Below are 25560 nucleotides of genomic sequence, written 5' to 3'. Positions count from 1 at the left end.
TAAGATACATACATATACAGATACATTTGAGAAGGATTATTCAGATACATTGATGAAAATGTAAGGTATCTGCGTTCGATTCCCGGTCAGTCCAGGATCTTTTCGTAATGGAAATTTCCCGTGACTTCTCTTGGCATACAGTATAGTCGTACTTGCCACACGATATACGAATGCGACAATGACAAGTTTGGCAAAGAAAGCTCTCAGTTAATAACTGTGGAAGTGCTCATTGAACAATAAACTGAGAAACATGCTCTGTCCTAGTATGGACGTTATGCAAGGAAGAAGAAGAATGTGCACTGAAGTGAAATAAAAGCGGCCATATTTGTTCCGACACTTACGTTCGCTTCTATGAACCAATTAAACACCTCCCGTAGAATCTTCCCCGAGTGAACTTAATCATAGTTTAAACTTATTTCACGGCCCAAGAAAGTTCCGTAATCACTCATCACGCTTCACTGCACATTTCCTCCACTACTGCTCCAGTGAAGTATAGGCACATCCTCATCTAGGTACCTATACTCTAAGCGCCGACCCATCTGGGTTTCGTACCGTAACTGTAACAGCTGATAAAATACACATCAGCGAGACTACGCTACTCCGCACAGCTGTAATCATGTCAACGTCTTTTAAATGTTATTTATTACAGTTTAATCTTTCCTTTCGCCCGTAAGACGGGTTAGCCGTTGTTGGTTTTGGTTGGTTACTTGCAATCGCTCAACAGCGAAACATTCGCTCTTTCCTGGCGAAGCAACGGTGTATTCCGCCGTGGTAGTAGTTGTTGGAAGTGTTGTGTTGGTATTGGGATCGCAACCGGAATAACAATAAATGGCATCGCCGCAGCACTAACGTAATAGGAGAATTATGTTCTCGTGTGGTGAAGCGTTCAAGGATGGAGGCCATCTAATACCTACAAGCGCATGGAAAAGGGAAGCTGATAGCCATACTGAACATTCGTAGATGACTGGCTAAGAATAACAAGAAACTTGCTGTAAGCAAAGAACTACTATGCCCAAGTAGATGTCTTAGGGCGGTTTAAAATTTTAAATATATTTAAAAATGCAATCTCCAAGATAACCAAGATAATCATTACCATAAAAATAGTGTTCTGTAAAATTTTCAACTCTTTCGGTGGTGATTTGAAGCTGGCCTAAAGACAATGCCATGTTAGTACTGTAATTTAAGTAGAAACTTATCATCCCACAGTGAAAACTCATTTTTCATATGAAGCTAAATATTATCAAACAAACTCATGAATATCCTTCTCCTATCCGTCGGATTGAGTTGCTCTCTTCAGCAATTTTTTTAATATGGTTTAAAGAATGAGTTTTCACTATGGGATGATAAGTTTGTACTTACATTCCAATACTCCAATCCTCCAATATTTTGAAACATTTTTCAAAAAATCTCCATACTAGTTTACATATAATCTTACATAGTGGTTGGGCCACCTTTGAATCACCACCGAACAAAGCTGAAAATTTCATAGAACGCTACTTTTAGGGTAAGTTATGGAAGATTGGATATTCAAACTTTTTTACATTTTAAACCACCCTAATGTAAGAATTATTTTTAATGAACTTTTACCCTACAATATCTTGGTAATTAAAACACAAAATATTGATAGTTTAATGGAAGACATACAATGTGGCAGCTATCAATTTATTTGTGCAAAAAATACGCATTAAATTTTAACCAATAAATTGCGCAAAGCAATTTTGATTGTAATACACTCAAAAATAGCAGTTTATCGTAAAACTCAAGAAAGTGTTCCAAGATATAATGTATAGTTCGAACTTTAGCACCGCTTATTGGAACTTTCGTCTCACTATCGATCAAAAATAGTTTCCAGGCATTATGCTAAACGAATACACCTCAAATCATCATTTTGATGCAAAAACGCACTAGAAACGCCCTTATATAAAACCGAATAAGATTATATTTATATTTCTACAATATGAGATGTGAAAGTCTTTTGCTTGGTAAGTATTGGATTTACCAAAAGACATCCATAATATTTATTTTCAATTGAATTAGGAACTTAAAAAAATTGCCCCAATTTTCTCAAGTCAGGTGTTTTTTTGTCAGCATTTATATTTGCAGAATATCAGCGATATGACACCAATATTAAAATTACCAGGCCCACTGTGCTGACTTTGGGGTTAAAGATAATTAAAGAAATCGTGACGATTAGGTTATTCACGTATGAATGAACTGATAGACACATAATCTTCAATTCAATGAAAGAAGAAACGTACCAACCGTTTCAATTCAAGGTTATAGGTAAAATCGTTAAAAGTGGCTATGATAAGAAAGTTATTACACGTTTAAGTGTCATTGCTTGTTCTCTGAAACAAGATGAAAACTTATTTCGCCTTTTCCCGCTATACGTATACTGTTTTCCATCAATTTAAACACATTTAGGCAAAATGATAAACAGGATTTTAAAAATCATATTTTATAAATTTAGATTTAAAATTATAGTATTGAGTACTAAAAAGGCTCTCACCGGATTTCAATAGTGTACCAACGTTTGAGGTTTTTGTATTCCTGGATCTTGGATCCCGCTGTTACCGCCAATGAGTCCATGTTGTCCCTGGAGCAATCGATGGAAGCTATTCGGTGGTCAGTAAAGACAGTATTTTTCTTTTCTTGGAGCTTTTGGCTATTGGTACATTGTTCCGTCTGCTATGAATAGCTCCGGATGCCATAACTGACACTTAATTGAACTCCTTGTTGGCCAATCCTCAAGCTAAAGCTACTTCTTCCGACGTAAATCGGGCTCACAAAAAGACCAAAGTGCACCGTTTTTAAAACAGCAGCAATATTGAGTTTGAAAATTCTTCACAGTAACAACAATTTGCATCACTACACTCAAATATTCAATTTAATAACGCATTTAATGCAGCAAATACTCTAAATAATGTGAATCTGCCAACCGAAATGAAAATGACCGCGGAGCGAAAAAAACGCGACAGAAAATTCAAACGTCATGGCTTGCTACAATCTCTCCAACTTCTCTGTATTTTTCGTTTGTATTTTTTTTAAATTTTTGTTTGATCCTTTGACCTTGACGCTTGCTTCTAGGCAGTGCGTCAAGAAAGCCCAAGCAGTCGTTAGTTGTTTTCCCTCTCGGGTCGCGCGCCTATTTTCTCTGAGTGCTTTTATATAGCCGAGCAAACGAGTTAAGTTGAAAGTGGATTGTTGCTGCTCAAGGATGACGGATCAGTTGGTGAGCTCCTGGGAGGGAGAAACCAATACAAAATTTCTGTACGTCATAGTGAGCCGAGATTCCACTGTCACGAACTGTCACTGTGAACCCAGATCTCAAACATTGGACTAACATGAAAAAACTGTTAAAACACATTTTCTTATTTCTTCAAAAGTGATAAAAATCGAATGAAAATCAATTCATGCACATAACGCAAGTAATGTCACGTGAGCACCATTTAATCTGATTGAACATAAAGCATTGAAAAACGCATCGTTCTACTTTTTCCAATGAAAATTAATATTTAGTGCATAGAAAACTGTGGCCCTTTTTTCATGTTTGTCAGGAAAGATCGAAGGTGCAATACAAAAGGAAACTACCAATTTTCTCGAAGCCTGCCTTGATTGTTGTTGGCAAGCTGGAGTTATCTTTCAGTTCAAAATAACGTTGTCTTATATTTCGTGTGCAGTATCGGTGCCTCCCTCCCAGGTGAGCTCGTTTCATGCTACTACAGTCATCTCTCCCTTACTCGATATTCCGTATCTCGATATCGAGTTAGAGAACCATAGTAAAGTTGGTTTTCATGGCTACCTCGATGGTCTCTTGGATCGCATTTGCACTGGTTTTGTGTTCTGTAACTCGATACCTCCCTAACTCGATGGTCCCTTCAATATCGAGTTATGGAGAGATGACTGTATTTCTAATCTTTAAAATATGTATGACTGCACCTTTAATCGTTACAACGGTGAGACGTAAATATGATTTTTCAACAAACTATGAAAGGTTCGTCACTGTGAGTGTCGACAAAAACTCTGATTCATGAATTATTTATGTCTAATTTTTTTTTTTAAACACTTTTGTCGTTTTACCTTTATTTGTGTAATTAAAAAAACATTGAATGGTTCGACACTACAAGTGTAGACTTGCGAAAGGTTCACTTTATTCAACAAACTTTGAAAGGTTCGTCACCTCAAATGTCGGCATAATTTTTCTCTACATAGATATTGTTCATATCAAATGAAAATATTATATTTGCATATAAGCATGTTTATATCTCACAAATAATTATTTATCATGGTCTAATCGCTTATCAAAGTGAATCCTGTGACCCAAAGATCCTCCCCATTAACAAACATCCCCCCCAGTAACCTTTGTGGAGATGCAGGCAAACACGGTCTCCAAATAGGTTACACACTAACATTCCTTCCCCCAATCCCACCTGACTGCAAGGACGTGGCCGGCGCCGTTTTTGACCATGTATAAATAGAGGCACTGAATTATGCACACTGAAGAAGATTATGGCCAATCCCAGTCGATCTTCTAATTGATAGACGGGGTTGGTGGTCTGATGGCTACCGCTTCTGCTTCATATGCAGAAGGTCATGGGTTCAATCCCAGGCCCGTCCCTTTCCTCGTACTTTGTAGTTGTATATCTCTCACTTGCTTCTATCTTCCATTCTAAATATATCACACTCAAACTATTCGTTCATAGCAAACGCTAGAACCAGAGACGGACAAGAAACCGTTTCCCTAACCGCTTCCTTCTTCCACGCGCACGCCTTTCTTACGCCTGATACATAGGCAGTCTGCTAACCACAAAAGCAAACCTCTCTGCCATGCCTTTCCCCCAATCCATACACTCCCGCATGAACTGGCGTGGATGCAGTGGAATATACGGTTTACGTGGGAGCCAGTTCAATGCATCATCAATTCCTCCCCCTTCCCCTCATTGGTCTGCATTCTGACGTGGCAGGTGCCATTGCTGCCTAAAAATAGAAGCTCACCAGCACTTATACACTGAGGATGCCTGTTAGTCCCAAGCAGTCATTCGGTTGGTTCCTTGTGTAAGTGCAGCTGATCTGGCGATACTGGAGTGCATCCACGGGCGGCCAATCAAGCTTAAGCTCAAGCTCAAGCTCCCAGTCGATCTTCTAATTGATTTTTTGTGCATTTTCACTGACTTCGGTCAATCACGGAATAGCAACCATTGAGATGTGTAGTCAGTTTAAGCTAAGCTGCATTTTGTGAATCGGATTGATCGATTTTGAAGTTGATTTTTAAGGAGTGAAATTTTGAAGCTGGATTTGGATAGAGCTAAGTACAATTTTTATGTTATTTTTTTTTTTTTTTTTCAATTTACTTTAGTTGAATCTTTTTTGTTATGTTGATTAGCATTCTCCTTTGTTTTCCATATATGAAAACCGTCGGGGATTCACCAAATTCAAAGAACATTATTTTTCTGCACCTCTTGATGCAGCATCCAAACTTTTTCGAGCTGAAATATTTCCTGCCACTCTTTTTGGTCCATATCCAGTATATTTTCGAAAAAAAAAGAACGAACCAATAAATGTTTTATTGATTTGTGCAGAGAAGGGTTCGGCTTATTTTTCAAAAGTTCTGAAAACCGAAAATTGGTGTGCTCTTCTGAATTCAAATCAAAAAAAGAAACTTCAAAATTTGAGCCATAAATATAAACATTTAGAAGTGACACAAGCGACTGGAAAGATAATTTTCATGTTGTAAAAAATGACCTTCAGTGAAGTATACAGAACTTTGTTATTTTTCAACAAATTTTGAAACATTAAGCATCATCTTAAATTAAATTTATGAAAACTATGCAGAACATCAAATTTATCTAAAATCAAAACTAGTTTCAATAAGGGGTAGTTTACTCCAATGTTTTTATAATTCTGCTAGAAGAATATATTTGTTTGATCATAACTTCATGAATACTCAACCGATTTCAAATATTTTTACATGTTTTTAAAACAATTTTAATTGTTTTCAAACTTTTCATATAACATATTTCACAAAAATTGTTTTGACTAAGTTATTCAACAAAAACTGCACAAAAAAGATTTTTTAAGGTATACGGCCAGTTTTTTTATTTTTTTTTTCAATTAAACATTATTTCTAAAGCTAAAAATGGTTTTTCTCATTTGTTAAATCTTTGAAAAGGACTTTGTAATAATTTTTAAACATGTTTGAAACAAAAATATGTTTGTGCATGTTAAATAATATATGCACTATCTAACTTGTAATTGAAACAAGATGCTTTATTAACTTTAGTTTTATATAAAAATGCCATTTCCGGCAAAAAAAAAACTCAAACAATCCAAAGGAGTTTGATTTTTTCATTTGAAAATCATGTTTTTGGGTAGTTTTTGTTGAACAACTAAGTCAAAACCATTTTTTTGAAAAAAAAAAAAAAAGTTGTGTGAACAGTTTGATAACAAGGAAGCTGAAAATAGGTTGAGTGTTCATGAAGTTATGGTCAAACAAAGATTATTTTTTCAGTAATATGATCCAAAATTTAGAGAAAACTATTTTTAACTCAGACTATTTCGATTTTAGACAAATTTGATGTTCTACAAAGATTTCATAAATAAATGAAGATAATGGTGCTAAAAGTTTCAAAATTGGTTAAAACTAACGAAGTTACGGTGGCTCATACGAATGGGTCATTTTTAATAACTAAAAAAATCACCTTCAAGACACTTGCGCTACCTCTAAACCTCAATATTTTTAGCACAAACTTTGAGTGTTATCTTTTAATGTGATTCGAATTCATAAGTGCACGCGAATTTTTGGTTTTGAGAACTTTTGAAAAATAAGCCGCACCCTATTGCAGAGGTGTATAAATAATACTAATCTGTTAAAGAAATCAAAGAAATATCTTTAGATAAGTTAAGGGTTTTTGGTTCTCGAGCAGATGCAAATGCTTTTCTTGAATCTAACTTATTTTAGAATTTATATCTAGTACACACATCTAGCGACTCATGTGAAATAAGTGGTGTCATTTATGACATGTATTTGAGTTGCAAAGATGTTATAAATTATGGTTAAGAATTTTTTTTTTCAATACATCAATTTCTCACGTGAAAATTTTAGATTTTAGTGGATTATCCAAATTAACGTTTACTGGCAGTAATGCAAATTATGTTCATTCTGACTGTATAAAAATTACTTTTGCAGGCTCTATAATTCCCGATTAATTAATTCAATCAAAGATTGGTCAGTTTACAAATCAACAAAAGTTCCATCAACGAATTGAAATACAAAATAGTTTTTCTTATTAAGAAATTTTGAAAGCTTCTGGGGATTTGCTCCTGTAATATTTATGAAACTTTATCGGATTATGATGATGATAATTTGAATGAAAATTCAAATAAACTTATATACAAACCTTCAACCATATAAATAGACCCAATTTATTATCTGATAATAATAATGATAATTGCGATCCTCAGCCATCTACGTCGTTTGATAAAAGTTTCCCTCCTCTTGATCTTACTTCAACTCCCAAATTTATACCTGTATTTCAAAGAGTTAATAAATCTGAAGAAAAAATAGAGACAGTCATGATTATTCAATATTGAGTATTTTGGTAGAAATAATAGATTAATGAGAATTCAATGATTTCTGGAAAAAATATGATTAAAAAGTGTTTACCATTCTTAGCTTTTCTTCTTGATAAATCAAATTCCTCCTTATCTCTCTTTTCTTCAAGCAAATATTTTTAATGTCTTCTATCAATCTCAAAAGCCTGAAAGATTCACAATGAAATTATCGTAGTGAGGTGAGATTGGGTCAAAGCGGAAAAATACTGTTTATGAAATATTTCAGCTAATAACTCTGGTATTACCAAAATTAATAATTCATATATTAGAGAACATATTATTACACATTATTATTCACAATAAACATTTTTTAGAAATAGTAGTAGTAGTAATATATCAAAAAACTTGTATGTTGAAACTAGAGAAAATTTACAACAATGAATTTCTCCTGTGCAAAGTATCACGCATGTACTTTAACCTCTATTGTTATATTAGTAGAAGGTTGAAAGTCTTTTCAATACACTTCGCTCGTAATTTCCAGAATCTATTTGATTTTTCCCCAAAAATTTCATTTTTTTCGATACGGTGTCTAAAACATAAAAAAATGGGGGAGAGATTGGGTCATGCAAGAACGATTGTGAATGAAATAACAAGCCTACATTTTTGTGGTTTTACGGTGCCGTGTGTACTCTTTCCTTATTAGGATGTGTTTATTCTTTCTAAATACAGTATCGGTGAAACATCAAAATAGTCTACTTGAGGATTCCGTACATTAAATAACAATGCAACACATTTTGACAACTTCTCAAATCAGCAACTGTTTTTTGTGTGCAGCAACATTGTAAAATGTTTTCAATTGGATTTTTTTTTCAAATTTTATAATATATTAGTGTTTTTATATTATAGAAACATCTCTGGGAAGAACTAATGAGTTGGATTGCTGAAATACCGCGAAAATGACATCAAGAACTGCCTAAAATGTATTGAACGTAGAATGCCGCACCCAAAATTTACTTTTTGCGATGGTTTAAAATAATTACTGTTTGAGTACACTTTTGGGTGAACTGAATAGGCTTTGTGGCAATGGGGATGATACTTTGAAGACAATTTTAAGCAAAAACAAACAAGAAAATTTATGTAAAATTGACGATAAATGCTGGTTTTTCATATTTTTTCTCATAGCTTTTATTTTTTTTTGGTATAATCGTACTTTTAATTGGGTTTATCATACTTGTGAAACATCTTAGATGTCTATTTGTCCTATTTGCATCGTATTTCATCAATATTTCTCAGCTGTGAATGGTGTTGTAATCATATTCTCGAAAACAAGTTATTTCAATTACAGTGACCCAATGTCACCCCCTCTACGGGGTGAGATTGGGTCATTTTTCGTTCACTACTACAAGTGTGAATAAATATTTTTTCTTTAATTTTTGAACAGTTGTTAATGTAGCATCAAAGTACATACACACCAAATTGAAAGTTTATTGAAGTTGAATTGCGATAGTTATTCAATAAATAATTTCTACATGTCCTTTTTTTACCCATTCTCACCCCCATCGACGGTATTTAACTTTGTTAATGTTTTTTGTTCGAGTGAAACTTGGCTAGTTTAATGCACAAAAAATACATATTTCGTCATATACTATTATTAGGAAAAATAGGGATACTTTATCTGGAGGGTTTTTGATTGGGATTCGTAACGGTATTCAGTTTAAATATCTGGATTTACTTCTCAATTCATTGGAAGAGTGTACCGCTGTTGAAATTAAACATAATAACATGGAATTTTCGTTTGAACATTCCTCCAAATTATGTTTTTTATTTAACACAAATTAAACATATTTTGAATAGTGTTGCTTCTCCATTTTCTATATTAGGAGATCTAAATGCTCATAATAAAGCATGGGGTAGTTGATGAACTAAATCTAAATATTCTCAATGATGGACCATTCACTAGAATTGCTGTTCCAACTGCCCATAATACATGTATTGATTTATCATTTTGTTCCAATACATTATCATTTATTTCTTTATGGAAAAATTATTTATGATCCTAATGGCAGTGATCACCTACCTATTTTAATTGAAAATACTTGATCTAATTGTAATTCGACGTGTAATGAATCACTTATTCCTGATTTATTTGAACATGTAAAATGGAACATTTTCTGATCGAATTTCCCTTTCATTAATTAATTTTGATTATTCTTTATCACCACTTGAAAATTATAAACAATTCTATATGATATTGAATTTTTGTTTACTGAAATCTCAAAGTAATAAAATAAAATCAAATGTTTGCACTAAAAACAGACGTTCTTCATATTGGTGGGATAATGTTTATTCAATAACACTAATAAATCAGAAACAAAACTATCATTTATTGCCCTAAATAAGTCCCTAAATAATTTTGTAAAAAGGGCCTCCGTCTAGAGATCTGACCCGGGCCCCCGAAGCCCTAATCTGGCACTGACTATATCGTAACCTAATCATATAATAACCCATATTGCCTACAAGTATTCTCCTATAATATAATATTCAGATAATTGTTACAATGCCATGAGCTTGTATTAATACTGGCAGTACAACTATTGAAATTATCCCGTTACACGGTACATAGTATAAATGATGCGACCCTGATCTGTCAAGCGTGTTGTCATAATTTTCCGCTAACGAGATTTTGTTTTAATTGCCACAGTTAATTTTTGTATCACTTGCTTTCGGGACGCTTTCGCTCGTTTTCCATTCTCTTAATACGATATATATCATGAACCTTCAAATTGATATCTCCTTGATGTATTGAACCGTAACTTGTCAGGCTTTTTTATCGTATTGAAATTATTGTAATGGATTCGTATGTTTGCTAGCAATTATCTTTGCAACTACCCACAGAGGAATGCTTGCTTAAATATGGTAACGCTTTTCAGTGCTACATTCAAACGCGTATGGTGTCTACGGATAGAAACCTTGATTCTACTAATGGAGTTCAAGATCGCCTGCCCAAATCCTCCAAATTCAGAACAATTGACCGAGATTGATGGCCCTCTTTGTTTCATTACTTGAATAGAAAAGCCTGGTCTAGAGGCTGCTTTGATTCTATGTTCGGAATCTGGCATTCCTTTCATGTGCATGATTTTACACTGAAATTTACATGGATTTTTCTTTCTGTGTTGTTTTTGAAAATTTCTCATCGTAATAGGCTGGTTTTCGTCACGCCAATCTGTCATGAAACGGCCTACTTTCCTGCACTGAAGTATGCAGTACGGGAATAGTCATTACGCAACTGAAACCAATGCTGCAATGCTTCATTACGCAACGCTTTTTCATTACGCAACTGTTTTGAGTTGCGTAACGATTCATTACACTATATTTTTTCTGAACTCGTTGTAATTATCCTACTCGGCAAGCCTCGTAGGATAAATTTACTACTCGTGCTGTAAAAATCATCATTCTGCAACTTGTTCTGTAAACTACTATTAAAGCATCAAACTGATTGCTAATTTTGATGCAACTACCAACATTGAACGTTTCACCCTTGGAAGAAAGCGCGCATTTCGGAGAAATGTCCTTTCGTCCATTTTGCATCGTTTAGTGATAGTTTTAAAACCGACTTTTCTGAAAGAAAGTTGTGAACTCAACCCTCCGTTTGTTTTGTGGTAGCAACCATATTCAATGAATAAATAGAAGTGACCTTCCAAGAGGTTTTTTATTTCCCAAGGTGGTGTCCAAGAAGGATTGCCACCGCTAGCTTTTGCTAACGGGTCCAATGGAAACTCGAAGGAACGGGACGGAACAAGAATCGAAAACTGATCCCTTTTTAATTCTTGTTCGGAATCGTGCTTGAAGTAGCACTAAAACAATACTTTTTTTTATTGCTTTAGGTAGTTTTAAAAAGAACCTTTGAGCAGCTAGAATAGTATCCACATAGAACGAGGGTACGATGCGCACTTGGTATCAACAACAAAATCACAAACTGACAAAACCGGAAAAGCTATAATTTTCGACCTACAAAAATTCTGTACAAATTTTCGGCCAAAATCGTATGAATAGGTCGAAAATAGGTTCTTTTCCCCTAGTTTCCCTACATTCACTCAGCAAACATTCATGGAATAGTTCATGTTTGAATAAGTTCATAACCGTAAAAACGAATTAAATGTTGAAAAATTGCTTCCAGCTTTCGCTTATGAAGCACGCCTCGTTCTAGGTTAAACTTTTACATGCCAAGCTTGTTATGAATGCCGTAATACGGATGATCATTCAATTTCAAAATTGTTATATTTTTCGTTATTGAAAAGCAACGAAGCAAGGTGGCATTTTCGCGGATACTTCTCTTGCAGTGCTTATTCACAGAATCAGATGGAGTTTACGCCACAGAGCCATCGATTCGGATCGCTTTCTCTAGGGTTGAACATGAATCACGCACAACAATCTAAAACATTGATAAAATTGAGTGAATTAGATGCGACATCCCTACCGTGAACACATTTTCCGTGTCCGTCTTTTTCCCTTGGTCGCGAGTGGACAACTTTGCGCTCGTTGGTTCCAAGTCCCTTACACAGCATCCAGTTGTGAATTTCCAGCGACTTTTTCCACGCTCGTGTTGCTGCTTGCGTTTGCGGATCGTTTCCATTTCGTTACGCTCATTTAATCTCGAGTCCCTGACCGCACTCCACCTATCCCATCGGATTGTGGGGTTTATAATCCATTATTTTAGTATTTCAATCGTAGAGCGACAAAAGTAGTGGGCAAGATTGGTTAACATGATTTATTTCCGCCCGAAACATCATGGACATCATAATGGAGTTTTCAAATATTGATTGGTAGAACGCGCAATTTCACACTACAGAGGAAAATTTCTTTTTTTCCTAGATAAACCAGACACAGGCTAGATTTTTTCAACAAATACTACTTCATTTATTCCTTTGTACCGTTAACTAGTGATTTCAAAATTCAAAATTTTATTGCTGTTTCTGATTGCTAGAAGAGAAACATTTTTCAAAACACAATATTTTATGACCTATTTTATCAATAGTAGAACCAACTAGAGGACTAGAAGACAAATTTGTTTCCCCCATTAGCATCGTGGTTGATGATCAAAGATACATAGTATATATAGCCATGGGCGTAGTCAATGGGAAACACGAGGGGGCGGTGCCAAAAAATGCTCTACTATGCGAAGATTATTGAAGTTTTATCATGGTCATATTTCAATTATTTGAAATATGCGAACATTTTCGATCGTTTTAAGTCTCTCAAGAAAATAATCAATTAATTTAGGGAATTTATTAAGGCGTCCAGATATGTATTTTACTTATCCGATTTATTAAGGATTCATCAAATAAGCAATTTTACGGGATTTTGACTAGAAATTCCTCTAAAAACAACTTTATGAGTTTCTCTGGGAATAACTCCTCAAATACACTGAGTATGAATAAACGAAAAATCAAAGTTAGTACTATACTATTGAATTCCGCTAGAGTTTGTATCATTTGACAGATACGCGTGTTTTCACCTCAACTGTAAAGCCGTCTTCAGTGTCGTGTAGGTAGACACTGAAGACGGCCTTACAGTTGAGGTCGAAATACGCGTATCAGTCAAAGGAACGAACTCTAGCGGAATTAAATGGTATAGCACTAAATTCGGTTTTCCCTTCATTTATAGGTATTCCACTAAAAGCTTAAAAAAATTTTAACACTGAGTATGTTTTATCGGGATTGCCTACTAGAGTAACAACAAAGTAACTACAAAGTTTTTTAGTTGTTTGCCCAAAATTTGCTACTAAAACTTCTCCAGGATGTCCAGTTTTATCAGAAATAGTCCTACACTTTTAAAACTATTGAACATTACGGTGGTCGTAATTCACGTTATGACTTAATGACACATGATGTAAGTGATCAAATGACACAAAAACTTGTTTGTTGAAGATGGATTGAGCAAAAAATTAAAATTTATATGCTAAAAGACACGAAAACGATGGTACTGTGATCTACGTTCCCCGAATCAGATACTAACGTATTTCAAACTCGACCCAAATTAACGTAATTTGACTCGCTTTTGTAATACACATCAAAAGACGTAAAATAACATGATTTTTTAGGAGTTTGTATGAGTCGTTCAAACATTTCGTATTTTTTATACTTCCTAGAATTTTACTAGACCACACATCTGCGAATTACCCAAGTTGTTTTTCGTCAATGCATAAAAAAAATCCAACAATACAATTTTTGGACCCTTTTAACGAAACTGCTTACAAATCTTCTTGGACTCCACAAGTTTCGTAAAAAAACATCGTAACAAACTTTGATTTCTAAACTTTTTTCTAAGGACTTCTCTCAGATTTCTCTAAGGACTGAGCCAGTAATTACTCAAGAATTTTTCTGCAAAGATTACTTCAGATCATTTTCTGCCAGGAAAGAAGGATACACATACACACAAAAAAATCTTAGATTCACATGTCACGTAATGTTATGCTTCAATCATGTAAAGTCATTTGTAATGTATTGTTCAATGATAAATCCTAGAAATACAGCTATTATATTCAAAATTGCTAAAAAACCCTAAAAATTGTGCGCTAAATGTCTTCTCTCAAAGAATAATCTCATGTCTGTGTGAAAAATGGTTACATTGTCTGTGTTTTGGGATCATTTTGGCTAAAGATGGAAAAAACGGCTCATTTTAGTGAACGGATCCTATCCGAACCACTCATGGATCTTTCGAACGGTTCGGGCTGAGCGGCTAACAAAGGAATAGCGAACTGAACCAAACGAACGAAAAAAAGAGCGATTCACTCCTTTTTGCGCGACATGCGTCGTACCTTTCGTATCTTTTGGTCTCTCATTATTCGTACACTCTTCCCCAGATTCTCGTAATATGCAGTGATGGAAAGTAGCGAACATGTCTGCTGAACCGGGATGAAAACAAAACAAAATGCTCGTGAGTGCTCGCGATTAAACAAACCAAAAGTGGTTTGTGAACGTGTTCAGAGTAAATTACGCTTTTGGGGAAAAACTATTACCCCTCCAAGATGTCTGGTTTTCAAGGATTTTCATCCATGAACTGGTATTTTACTGTCGATTTGATGGATATACAATTGATTTGTCTGTCAAAACCATAATAAAGCGTACCCTGTTCGGTTACTCGTGAGATTTTGTTCTCGAACCTTTTGCTCTTTCTTTTGGTACGTTCTCCTGAGCAGAAAGGTTCGAACTTACTTACACCAAGCCTGTTGGCGAGTATGTCATGATTATTTTGCGTTGGTTTTTTGAAGTGCTTCGTGATGCGAATATTTCCATCACTGACGATATAGGTATTCGGCCGATTTCTCCTACCCAAACCAAAAGGAAGAAGAAAAATGAACTTTGCCAGTCAAGTGGTCACTTTATCTCTCTTGTATATGCCTGAATGCAAAGCGGGGCAAATTAGTAACAAATGTTATTTGGCTGTGTATGCTGAGAGTGCGGATCTGCAGCAAACTATGTTTCCATGCGTAATGTGGCGCGCAAAGCAAGGCAAGTGTCAAGCGTTATAATAAAGTTGACAAACGCGCGAAGAGAAATCGGGGAAAATAGTTATTTCGTTGATTGATCCCAAACAAATCGCTATAATTTGAACGGATTTTCGATTTTCTACAGGTTTGGAAAGAAAAATTAATTGAGTTTAACTAAAGAATGAAACAAAATCAAAAGGACATGGTTACCTGTGAGGTCGTTGTGAAAAAAGTCTAAAATCACGAATTTTTGAAACTTTGGATGCATATATCTCAGAAACATTTATATGGTTATAAACTTATACTACTTACTTAGCTGAAGATTTGCAACAAAGAAAGGGCTACTATATTACACTGGTTAGTTGAGAATTTCACCACATGATAGTTTTCTGATTCCGCTAAGCGACTTTGACTTTATGTAACTAGATTCTAAATTCTGATGGTTTGGAGTATTGATGACTTCGGCAAAGTTGTCGTTGGTCTAAACACTACAGGTTTGCTTAGTTCAACATCCTACTACTACGAGGTGCTAGTAAGCTACAAACATTTTAATTTCACATATCTATGTGTCAAAAACACTAGAAAGTCGGTGTTTTCGGCAAGGTTGTTTGTTAGGTTAGGCCTATGTGCTGCATGCTTCAGTTCGATATTGTACCACTAGAAGGTGCTAGTGAGCTTTTCAAACTTAAAACTTTAATATCGGCCGATGCAAATCAGTGAGAAGTCTTAGGGTTAGCAACCTAGGGATGAGCAATCTATTCAGCCCTCCTTTAATAGATAATGTCCAAAACCATCAATTTGCACCATCGCGCCAAGAAATTTAACTTTGTGGCATGTTTTTCGAGAATGAGGAGATTTTATGTCCTTCATAGTTTAACGTTTCATACAAGGTAACAAAAAGAACGCAGAGTGTGTGGAACTGGTGTTTTTGCGTGAAATTACTTGAAAGGTCGTACGTCCCACATCTGACTGGAAATCCTGGCCACTCCAATGTAATAGCCACCCCCATATCTTCCCATCCACTTGAATTTACGCGCAGCTGAACTCTCTTCCGCGGATTGAACCGTAATCAACCCTTAACGAACGACAGAAACATGACACAGCAACCCTTCCATCCAAACTGAAGCACCTTCAATGATGGCTACCAACACAATGTTTCATTTCGCAGAACTGTGATGTGCAACTGCATACGGAGATCGAGGTGCTGAAGAGCGCCCTTGCCGATAAGCACTCGCAACTGTTGGCCATGGAGAATGCCTGCCTGCAGGAAAGTGACCGCCAGGTCGAACTGGAGGACAGTATCATTGCGTGGCAGGACAAGTACGAAAGGCTGTACGAATCGCACAAACGGGTTCAAAAAGTGAATCAAAATCTGGAGGATAAGCTGCTGAAGCTGGTCGATAGGAATTCCGGCGAACGAGCACAGCTGACGAGTGACGTGGCAACGCTCAGTGTACGGCTGGCACAGGCCAACTACAACATCCAGAATCTGAAGCGGGAAATCGTAAGTACGATGTCAATCGTTTTTTAAATTACAGGTTGGAGGTGATTGTAAAACGAAGCCAAATTTGAAAAAAAAAAACTTCAATCAAAGCATATACCGTAGAACGGGGTATCTTTGACAATGCGGGTAACTTTGATAGTGCGGGACCCACCACATACTAAACGAAATATCATACTTTCTGTTAATTGGTTAAGCAAAACGAATGCAAAACTAAAGAATATTAGTATGGCACTTCATGTAAAAGCTGTTTTCATTTGAATCGAGAACATTTAAGGCTTTATATACAAATATTAAAAATTGAAACTATTTTAGCATTTACGAAACGCTTACAAACAATCTGTTCTACGACCACTATTTGATGTAGTTTTGAATAGTTGGTCACTTATCTCTGACAGCCTAGTTATCATAGAATTTGAATATGGTCTCAAATCTTTTAGCGAGAAGCATTTTCACAAACTGGGACCATTTTTGTAATCTTATTCAGAAATTTCTATATAACGCCTAGAGGTAAGCAATGCCTTATGAATGTTCGTAATTCATTCAATTTTGTTTGATTTATGCTCCATTATCAAAGTTACCCCTAAACAGAAAACCGACTTTCGATTATATGAAAAATATATATCCATTCAAAATAAATCTTTTGGAAATCTTCAAATCTTCAATCTTGTTTTAAAAATATAAAATATAACTCATTGGAACAGCATGCATAAATATTCAAGTTCTCTTCGAAAGAACTATCAAAGTTGCCCCGTTTTACGGTACGTTATTCCGGATAGCAAGTGCAGTTCTATGATAGACTTTTCTAAACATAGTTTCGGTTTTAAGTTAAACAATGTAAAACACTGACGGTTATTTTCCTCCTAAGGAACAGATAAATAACATCAGCTAAACAAATTAGTTCAGCATTAATCAGAAATCTCCCATGCTGCTCAATACCATGCAAACTGAATTAAACTTTAAATCGATTTTCCCATGTCCTATTTACATGCTATTAAACGTCGTCCATCCAGCACACGAACGAAGAAAGTGAGTGTTTTGCCAAAGAGCCATTTTCTTTGAACTAGACCACTAGTCTGCGTTCTGGGGAGTTGGGGCCTAAGTTTGAACTCATTTTCGCAGCATAGAATCACAGCACGAATCAAAGTGGAAAATGGCTCATGGGGAGAACAATACACAATACACTGAGACTGTAGGCGACAGCATGCCTGGGGTTATATATGGGGACATCTTCTGTTTTCTTTTAAACTGCAACTTCAAACTGGCATCAAATAAGGATATTGCTGTACAAAGAGCTGTGCGGTATACATATCATCGCTTGTGATGCTGTAGAAATAAGACTTTTGATTAGCGAACACTTCAGACTGACATTCTTCATATGGATGATTAAAATTAAACTTCGATTTTTATCCCTTCTTTTCGATATTTTGTAAAAAATGTAGTGGATCTTTTCGTAATGGTAATTTCCTTGACTTCCCTGGGCACGGAGTATCGTCGTACCTGCTACACGATATACAAATGCGAAAATGGCAACTTTGGCAGAGAAAGCTCTCAGTTAATAACTGTGGAAATTCTCATTTGTGAAGCAGGCTCTGTCCCAGTGAGAACGTAATGCCAAGAAGAAGATCCAGTACTGCAAGTGGAGTGATACTGATCTGTTCTTTCACTATTTCTTAAAAGTTTAATTCATTTTTAAAACAAGAACTAACACATAAAACTCGCTAATATGTAGTGTATTTTGTTTTTTGAAAGATGATTGTTGAGTAATACCCACATCACCACAATTTCCACCGAAGGAGTTGTCTGGGATCTCGATATGATCCCGAAATTGTTTTAAAGGTTCTTAGACATTCTCAACCAACATATAAAGATTTATTGGAATTTCTAAGGATTTGAAGACGGTTATAGGGGCTTTCATAGCCGTAGCGGTAAACGCGCAGCTATTCAGCATGACCATGCTGAGGGTCGTGGGTTCGAATCCCGCTGGTCGAGGATCTTTTCGTGAAGGAAATTTTCTCGATTCCCAGAGCATAGAGTATCTTCGTACCTGCCACACGATATACATATGCAAAAATGGTGAATCGGCAAAGAAAGCTCTCAGTTAATAACTGTGGAAGTGCTCATAAGAACACTAATCTGAGAAGCAGGCTTTGTCCCAGTGGGGACGTAACGCCAGAAAGAAGAAGAAGGGGCTTTCTTGTCGCAATTACTTAGTTGTTTTTCAATATTGTTTTACAAGTCCTCAAAAACCTTTTTTCCTTCGATTTCTAATAATGCTTACTTAAGGTGAATTCACATACCTATGTGCAGTTTTCAATTTAATATGAAGTTATTTAAGAAGAACCAAGGGGTCAATCAAAGTTGAATTTAAAAAAAAAAAAAAGACAATTTACACCGTCTTCAGCACATAGGCTGCACAGACTGACAATCACTAACATTAGGCAACGGACAACACGAAACACCCAGTAGCCCAGCGATGAATTTTTCGTTTGACGAAAAGTTTCCACCGACTGGAGCGGGATTCGAACCCACAACCCCGTGACACAATACGCCTAGACAACTGACGCCGCTAACCGCAAGACCACGAAGCCCACTGAATTCATTCATGAAAACCAACATTCAGTAATTTAGTAACACAAATACATATTACAAAACCATAACCCGATCAACAGCTCCCCAGCATCACCATCTCGAATACGTGTAGTTATATCCGCCAATCAAAAACGACGTCAATCAGAATGTCCACAGCTGTTCAGTCATCATGTCACAGCATTAGTGTCGCACAGCGATCGTCATCGATGACGAATGTTCAATCAGATTCGTACCTTCCTATGTATGATGTTGAACAGTTATCCTAGGAAAACTTTTCTGATGCCGTTGCAAGTATGTGATGTGAATATGTTGCCACAAATTTTCCACCGTCGCATATATCCCAAGCCGTGCCAGCTACAAAATCAACTGCAAAAATAGCTCTTTTTTATTCAGCTAGTTGAGTGAACCTATGAGCCATAAACATGAATGGAACGATGAAGCGCTTCTTGGCTATTTGTGTAGGGTGTCCGCATTAGACTGGCCCAGTTCAGTATGGGAGAAAAATAAAGTTGGTAAATTCCACGGGGCACCCCCCAGGATTATTACTTAGGGTTAGAGGAATACTTCCTGAAAATGTCAGCTGATTTGATCGTACCATGAGCTGGTGCAATTGAATTGAAGTTAATATGGGATTTTCAGCTCAAACATATGGGAAATAGAACATCATCTCCTGATTGGGTCACGATAATTGTTGATCGCGTACAATTAAACTCAGAATGTCAAAAACATCACTCGATACCATAGCGAACAATATTGTAGAAGGTTGTATGATGATTAAAATTGAGAAAGTTGGTGTTATAGCTATCTGAAGTAGATTTGCAATACTGTTTAGTATTTCTGCAGCATAGCTGGATGGTAGCCACTAAGCGCATCAGAGCCACCTATGACGCTGAGCGAGCTGCGGTGCAAGGTGCATGCATTTATTTATTTATTACGTCAAGCATAGGTAGACTACATACAATAATTACAATACTTTCTTACATGCTATGGATTACTTCTATTGTTTTTTAGTCGTGTTTTAAGCTGCTCTTTGGACATAGTAATGCCAATGAATTCGCAATGTACATTATACTGACGCATCATACGGTTTATTGGTCCGTTTTAAGCATAATGCGTCCTGCATGATTTTTCTGAAAATAATTTTCTTGTTCTTAAATGCCGAGAGGGTGTGTAGAAGTTTAGTTGAGAAAGAAGTGCAGCAGAGTCTACACGGTTTGAAATAATGTTGTCTATAAAGAGAATCATTGCGAACTCACGGCGTTGCTTAAGTGTTTCCAAGTTGATGAGCATGCAGCGTGCTTCATACGACGGAAGTGGCAGTACAGTCCAATTCAATTTCCGAAGGGCGTATAAAAGGAATTGCTTCTGTACTGATTCTATGCGTTCTTCGTGTACGACATGGTACGGGTTCCATACTAGGTGACAATATTCCAGAATTGGTCTTACATATGTAATATACAATAGTTTAATAGTATATGGGTCTTGAAAATTGTTACTGAACCTTTTAATGAAGCCAAGCATGCTGTTTGCTTTGTTTATTATGGAATTATAATGTTCTACAAAAGTGAGTTTAGAGTCTAGGATTACGCCCAAATCCCTTATAATTTTACACTTCTGCACTACTTGATTTCCTAAAAATACTTCGATAGGAGGTGTGACATATTTTCGACTGAATGCTATTGAATTACATTTTTTGATATTGAGTTGGAGTAGACTTTTTTTGCACCAAGTGAAGAATAAGTTAATGTCATTCTGAAATTCTTCTGCTTCGCTAGAATTACTTACTTCCATGGAGAGCTTCATGTCGTCTGCATATATAAGAAATTTTATTTTTCTAAGTAAAAAGGAAATGTCGTTTACATACAAAATAAAAAGAAGTGGGCCTAAATGAGAACCTTGGGGTACTCCAGAGGTTACAGAAATGGGTGCTGATAATTTATTTTGAAAGCGCACTATTTGTTTCCGATCTGATAGATATGACTGGATCCAACTCAAGAGTCCTGGCTCCATTCCTATTTTTTGCAATTTGAAGATTAATAATGGTATGTCGATTCGGTCAAATGCCTTACTGAAGTCAGTGTAGAGGGCTTCTACGTGCTTGCCATTGTCCATTGCGTTGAGAATGAAAGATACAAATTCTAGCAGATTGGAAGATGTTGAGCGGCCTTTAAAAAAGCCATGCTGCCTACAAGTAATTTGGTTTTTTACTTGCTGGAAAATTTTGTCGTTCACGAGAGATTCGAAGAGTTTGGGGATACAGGAGATAATGGCAATTCCGCGATAGTTCCGTATGTCAGATTTTGTACCTGATTTGAAAACAGGCACCAAATACGAGGATTTCCACGCTTCTGGGAATTTTCCATTATTTAGAGACATGTTGAAAAGGCGTTCTAAGGGAATGGTAAGTTCTTCTGAGAGATGTTTGAAGAACACGGGTGCAATGCCATCCGGTCCTGCTCCCTTTGACGCGTCCAAGTTTTTTAGTGCCGATTAGATTTCTTGTTGTGATAGTTTTGCAATAGATATATTATTCGAAATTTCTGGGAAAAAAGAAAAGAAATTGCGGTCGCGGTCTTCTTCGGAGTAGGTGGTATACACTTCTTGGAAGAAATCTGCAAAGAGGTTGCAGATAAGAGTTTTCACCTACGTTTCCGTCAAAATGCATTCGCGAAGGGAAATTGCTACTTTTTAATTTAGTGTTTACATAATTGAAAAAGTTTTTAGGACATGATTTGACTTCGGATTGGACCTTACGATTATATTCTTCATGTGCGGAGTTAACGGCTGAGTTGAGTTGGTTACATATGTCATGATAATTTTGTAAGTTCGTGGCAGAATTTTCTTTTTTGTATAATTTATGTGCTTTCTGTTTCTTGTTCTTTAGGTTTTTTAGTTGTGGGCTAAACCACACAGGTAATTTGTTATTCTGTATACGTCTTCTTCTTGTTGTTGGCACAGTTTCATTAATGATTTGTTGAATAATTGAATGGAATTTGTCTACTTCGGTGTCGACATTTCCTTCAATACTTATAATATGTTGCCAATTAATTGTACATAGTCTACGTTTGGCTTCTTTGTAATTTGCCTTATTGTATTCCGGCACTTCCTCGTACTCCCAGTCGCTGGGGAGAGAAGTTTTATGTATGAAGATTGAGTATTCAATTGCTGTTTGAAATACCTCATTTTTCCATAGAGGTGATAATGATGTATACACACAGAAATCTTCAGTGCAATTTGTAAATAAGAGGTCCAAGTAAGAATTTTGCTGGTTTTTTACGTGATTAATTTGATTTAGGCCAAAATATGATATTTTGTCGAATAAAAATTGTAAAGTACTGTCTTCGCCTACGACTGGGAGTAGAAGTGATTCATTTTCATTGTCTGCAATGAAGTCGGAATTGCGTTGGTTGAAGTCGCCATAAATATGCAGTTTTACTTCAGGTTCCATATTTGAAATAATAGTTTCGACAATTTTGAAGAATATTTCAAAAGAATGTTTGTTAGCGTGTTCAGGTGGAAAATACACGGATGAAAAAATATGCGTTTCTCCATTAATTAGAGCTTTAGCCCAAACATTTTCGAATTCTTTGTGTTTGAAAGTTTCAATTTCTTCAGAAGTAAAGTCTGCATTGATGGCTATGAGGACTCCACCACCGGACTTCTTATTACAGTGTTGCAAATTTCGGTCGTGCCGAAATACATTAAAATTGTTTCCAAAAATTTCTTCGCTTCTTACGCTTTCGTCCCAGCTAGTTTCGGTTCCAAGAATTACATTGAAAGAAGAAGATAAAAGTTTTTGTTGAATTTCCTTCATTTTGGCTGAGTTTTTCATGCGATTGAAATTTTGGCAATATACCAGAATTTCAGTCGCATTCTGTTGAGAAAACGAAGAAATTTTTGGATTATTAGTAATACTTACATTGCTATGTGCGTCAGGTAGCAGAGTTTCTACTTTCTTGTCGAAAGGAGTCATTATTTCCGAAAACTCGGAGCCTGCAGTTGAAATTTAGAGCCACTCTCACGCAGCTGCTGAAGACGATGGATCCTCTCGCTGGACAGATATTTCCGATACGATTCCAGGTCCGTTACCGCTGCCGAAGGGTCCAGTCCGTATTCCTGATGTACCTCCTTGAAGATTCGAAGCAGATGCTCAGGATCAGATGGGAGACCTTCAGATGCCAATTTCAGACGAATACTGGTCGCAGTAAAGCCATCCACGCATACATTTGCTTGTTGATCGTGCATGTACGCGAGGAACAGTCGGACGACGTCCATGATTTTCGGGTCACGCAGACGAGCTTTCAAGAAACGACCGTCACCCTCCGTTGATTGCTCCGTTAAGCGCACAATAGGTGGCCGCAATGGATCCAAGTCGAATTGGCTGTCACTGCTACACATTGTTTGGGTTGAAGGTTTTTGTTGTTGTTGAGGTGGATGATGGTGATTGACATACGGATGTAGGGACGTTGAATTTCCTTGGATTCCTTTTTCTGGACGATACGGATTAATAGTTTCGCCCTTTGTAAAATTGATTGGCTTCGGGACTGAGAGGCCAGAAATTGGATGGTCTGTGTTGGAAGGTGGACCAGCAAATTGAACTTTGGCCATAGCCAGTAGCTCTTTGTCGAGTCCTAAATTCCTGCTGCGTTCAGGTAGCTGGTGGTTTTTTATGCTGTTTGATGGTTGACCACTAGTCATGCGGGAGATTTGTCGCTGTCTTCGTTTTTTTCGTTGTTTGGCTTTGTCAGCGGCTTTTTCTTGAAGCCTTCGACGGTTCAGCTTCATTGTACGGGAGTGCTGATCTAAGCCTATCTTCCAACAACTGAAAGGTTAATGAAAATGAGCCTTAATCCAGATACAACCTTCTACAACTATGTTCATTAGGGTATCAACTAGTGAATTTGTCATTCTGGGCTCAATTGAACGCGATTAACTGGTATACGGAACGAAACAGTGACATAGGGTCAATTTTCAATATATTTGATACGCATATTCCATACAAACTTCAAATTGAATGCGCCAGCTGGGGGAGCAACCAAATGAGTTTAAATTTTGAAAGAGCATTTTTCTAACCTTAAGGGACATATGTAGGGGGTGCCCCGTTTTTTCAACTTTTTTGTTTAAGGGCCAGTCTATTGAAGCAATGAAGTTCTTCTATAGAGCTTATTGACATTTGAACGCGCGAAGACTAGCATGCGTTCGTCATACACAGTTTGTTTTTGTTTCCCTCAAAGAAACTTGCACACGCTTTCCAGACTCATCAAAATGCATATGAAGTATTACCCAATTTACACCCTGATTCTGGGTATTTTTCGAGACAGAATGCATATTGTTTTCCTCTTAGGTTCACAACCACATCTACACTAGGGCACCCATACCATTGGGCGTGATAACCACTACGGGAATGGTAGCCTATTGAATTCACCGGTCCTTCACCGATGTAAACAAATGCAAACACTGACCTGTCATATGAAAAGGGAATTTTACTTTTGTGAGGTGTTGAAGTTTACATGTACACGACGAACACGTGTCAATTGTACATGTGTTATGTTATTTGTATTTCGTGATCTTTCAACAACATTATAAAAGATTGCTAGATTATTTGATAAGATCTGTCATGCTTTCAGTTGTAACGTGTGCGGTGATCACTAAACTCAGAATCAGGCTCAGTTCAAGTAGTGACGTAATGCTAAGCAGTAAAACAGTAGAAGCATTAACCTAAGAATGCTAATGTCGCTGCTATTCGTGTTACCAACATCTAGTTTGCCACGAACTGACAGCGTGAGTACCGGGCATCAAAGTGTCAAATTGATTATAAAAACCAAAACAACGACATGGTACTCAACAAACAATGAAAAACCATAATTTAAGGTAATAATGATTAAAATCAGAGTTGTGAGAACAGCGCTTCTAGCGTTCTATTACTAATATTTCTATTAGTAAAACAAAAAATGTGTGTGCTTAATGTTGTTTCCCAAGTTTCGCTACCCAAATGTCGGTTCATGCATTTCAATGGATAACCGATAATACTTTTTCGATTTTCGGGGAAATGAGTCTGAGCAACACTGCACTTGACACGCTCAACTGAGAAGCAGGCTCTTTTGCAATGGGAGGCAATGCTTAAAACAAGAATGTAAATTATAAAATATTATAAAATCAGTGGTACGGGAAGTGGGTAGAACAGGTTGGACATGTACTACGCACAAAAACACGTCTGTAGGACAGTCAAAAGATTGTCCTACCCGCGATTCAACAAAAAAAAAACAAGATCGGCAGAAAACATAGCATAGCATAGACTGACTGTACATGTCAATGGTTGCTACTCCGTGATTGATCGGAACTGGTAATAATTGCACTGCGATCCAAATGTGGGAGTGTCCACTTACTCTCGAAGTGCAATTTTAGCAGATCTAATATTATTGATCAA

At 36.5% G+C, this 25560-nt stretch overlaps 1 protein-coding gene across 2 annotated transcripts in view; it reads left to right on the top strand.

Annotated features, from left to right (window-relative positions):
* Positions 1-25560, top strand: part of LOC5566011 (tight junction-associated protein 1) — a 96383-nt gene that overhangs the window by 12113 nt on the left and 58710 nt on the right. For both annotated transcript variants that reach the window (XM_021843177.1, XM_021843178.1), the window contains exon 2: positions 16209-16544. In XM_021843177.1, coding sequence (XP_021698869.1) covers positions 16209-16544 — 336 coding nt within the window. The remainder of the gene's footprint in view (positions 1-16208; positions 16545-25560) is intronic.

This window comes from Aedes aegypti, chromosome 2, assembly GCF_002204515.2.
Source record: "Aedes aegypti strain LVP_AGWG chromosome 2, AaegL5.0 Primary Assembly, whole genome shotgun sequence".
Lineage (NCBI taxonomy): Eukaryota > Metazoa > Arthropoda > Insecta > Diptera > Culicidae > Aedes > Aedes aegypti.
This window is presented reverse-complemented; position numbering and strand designations above follow the sequence as displayed.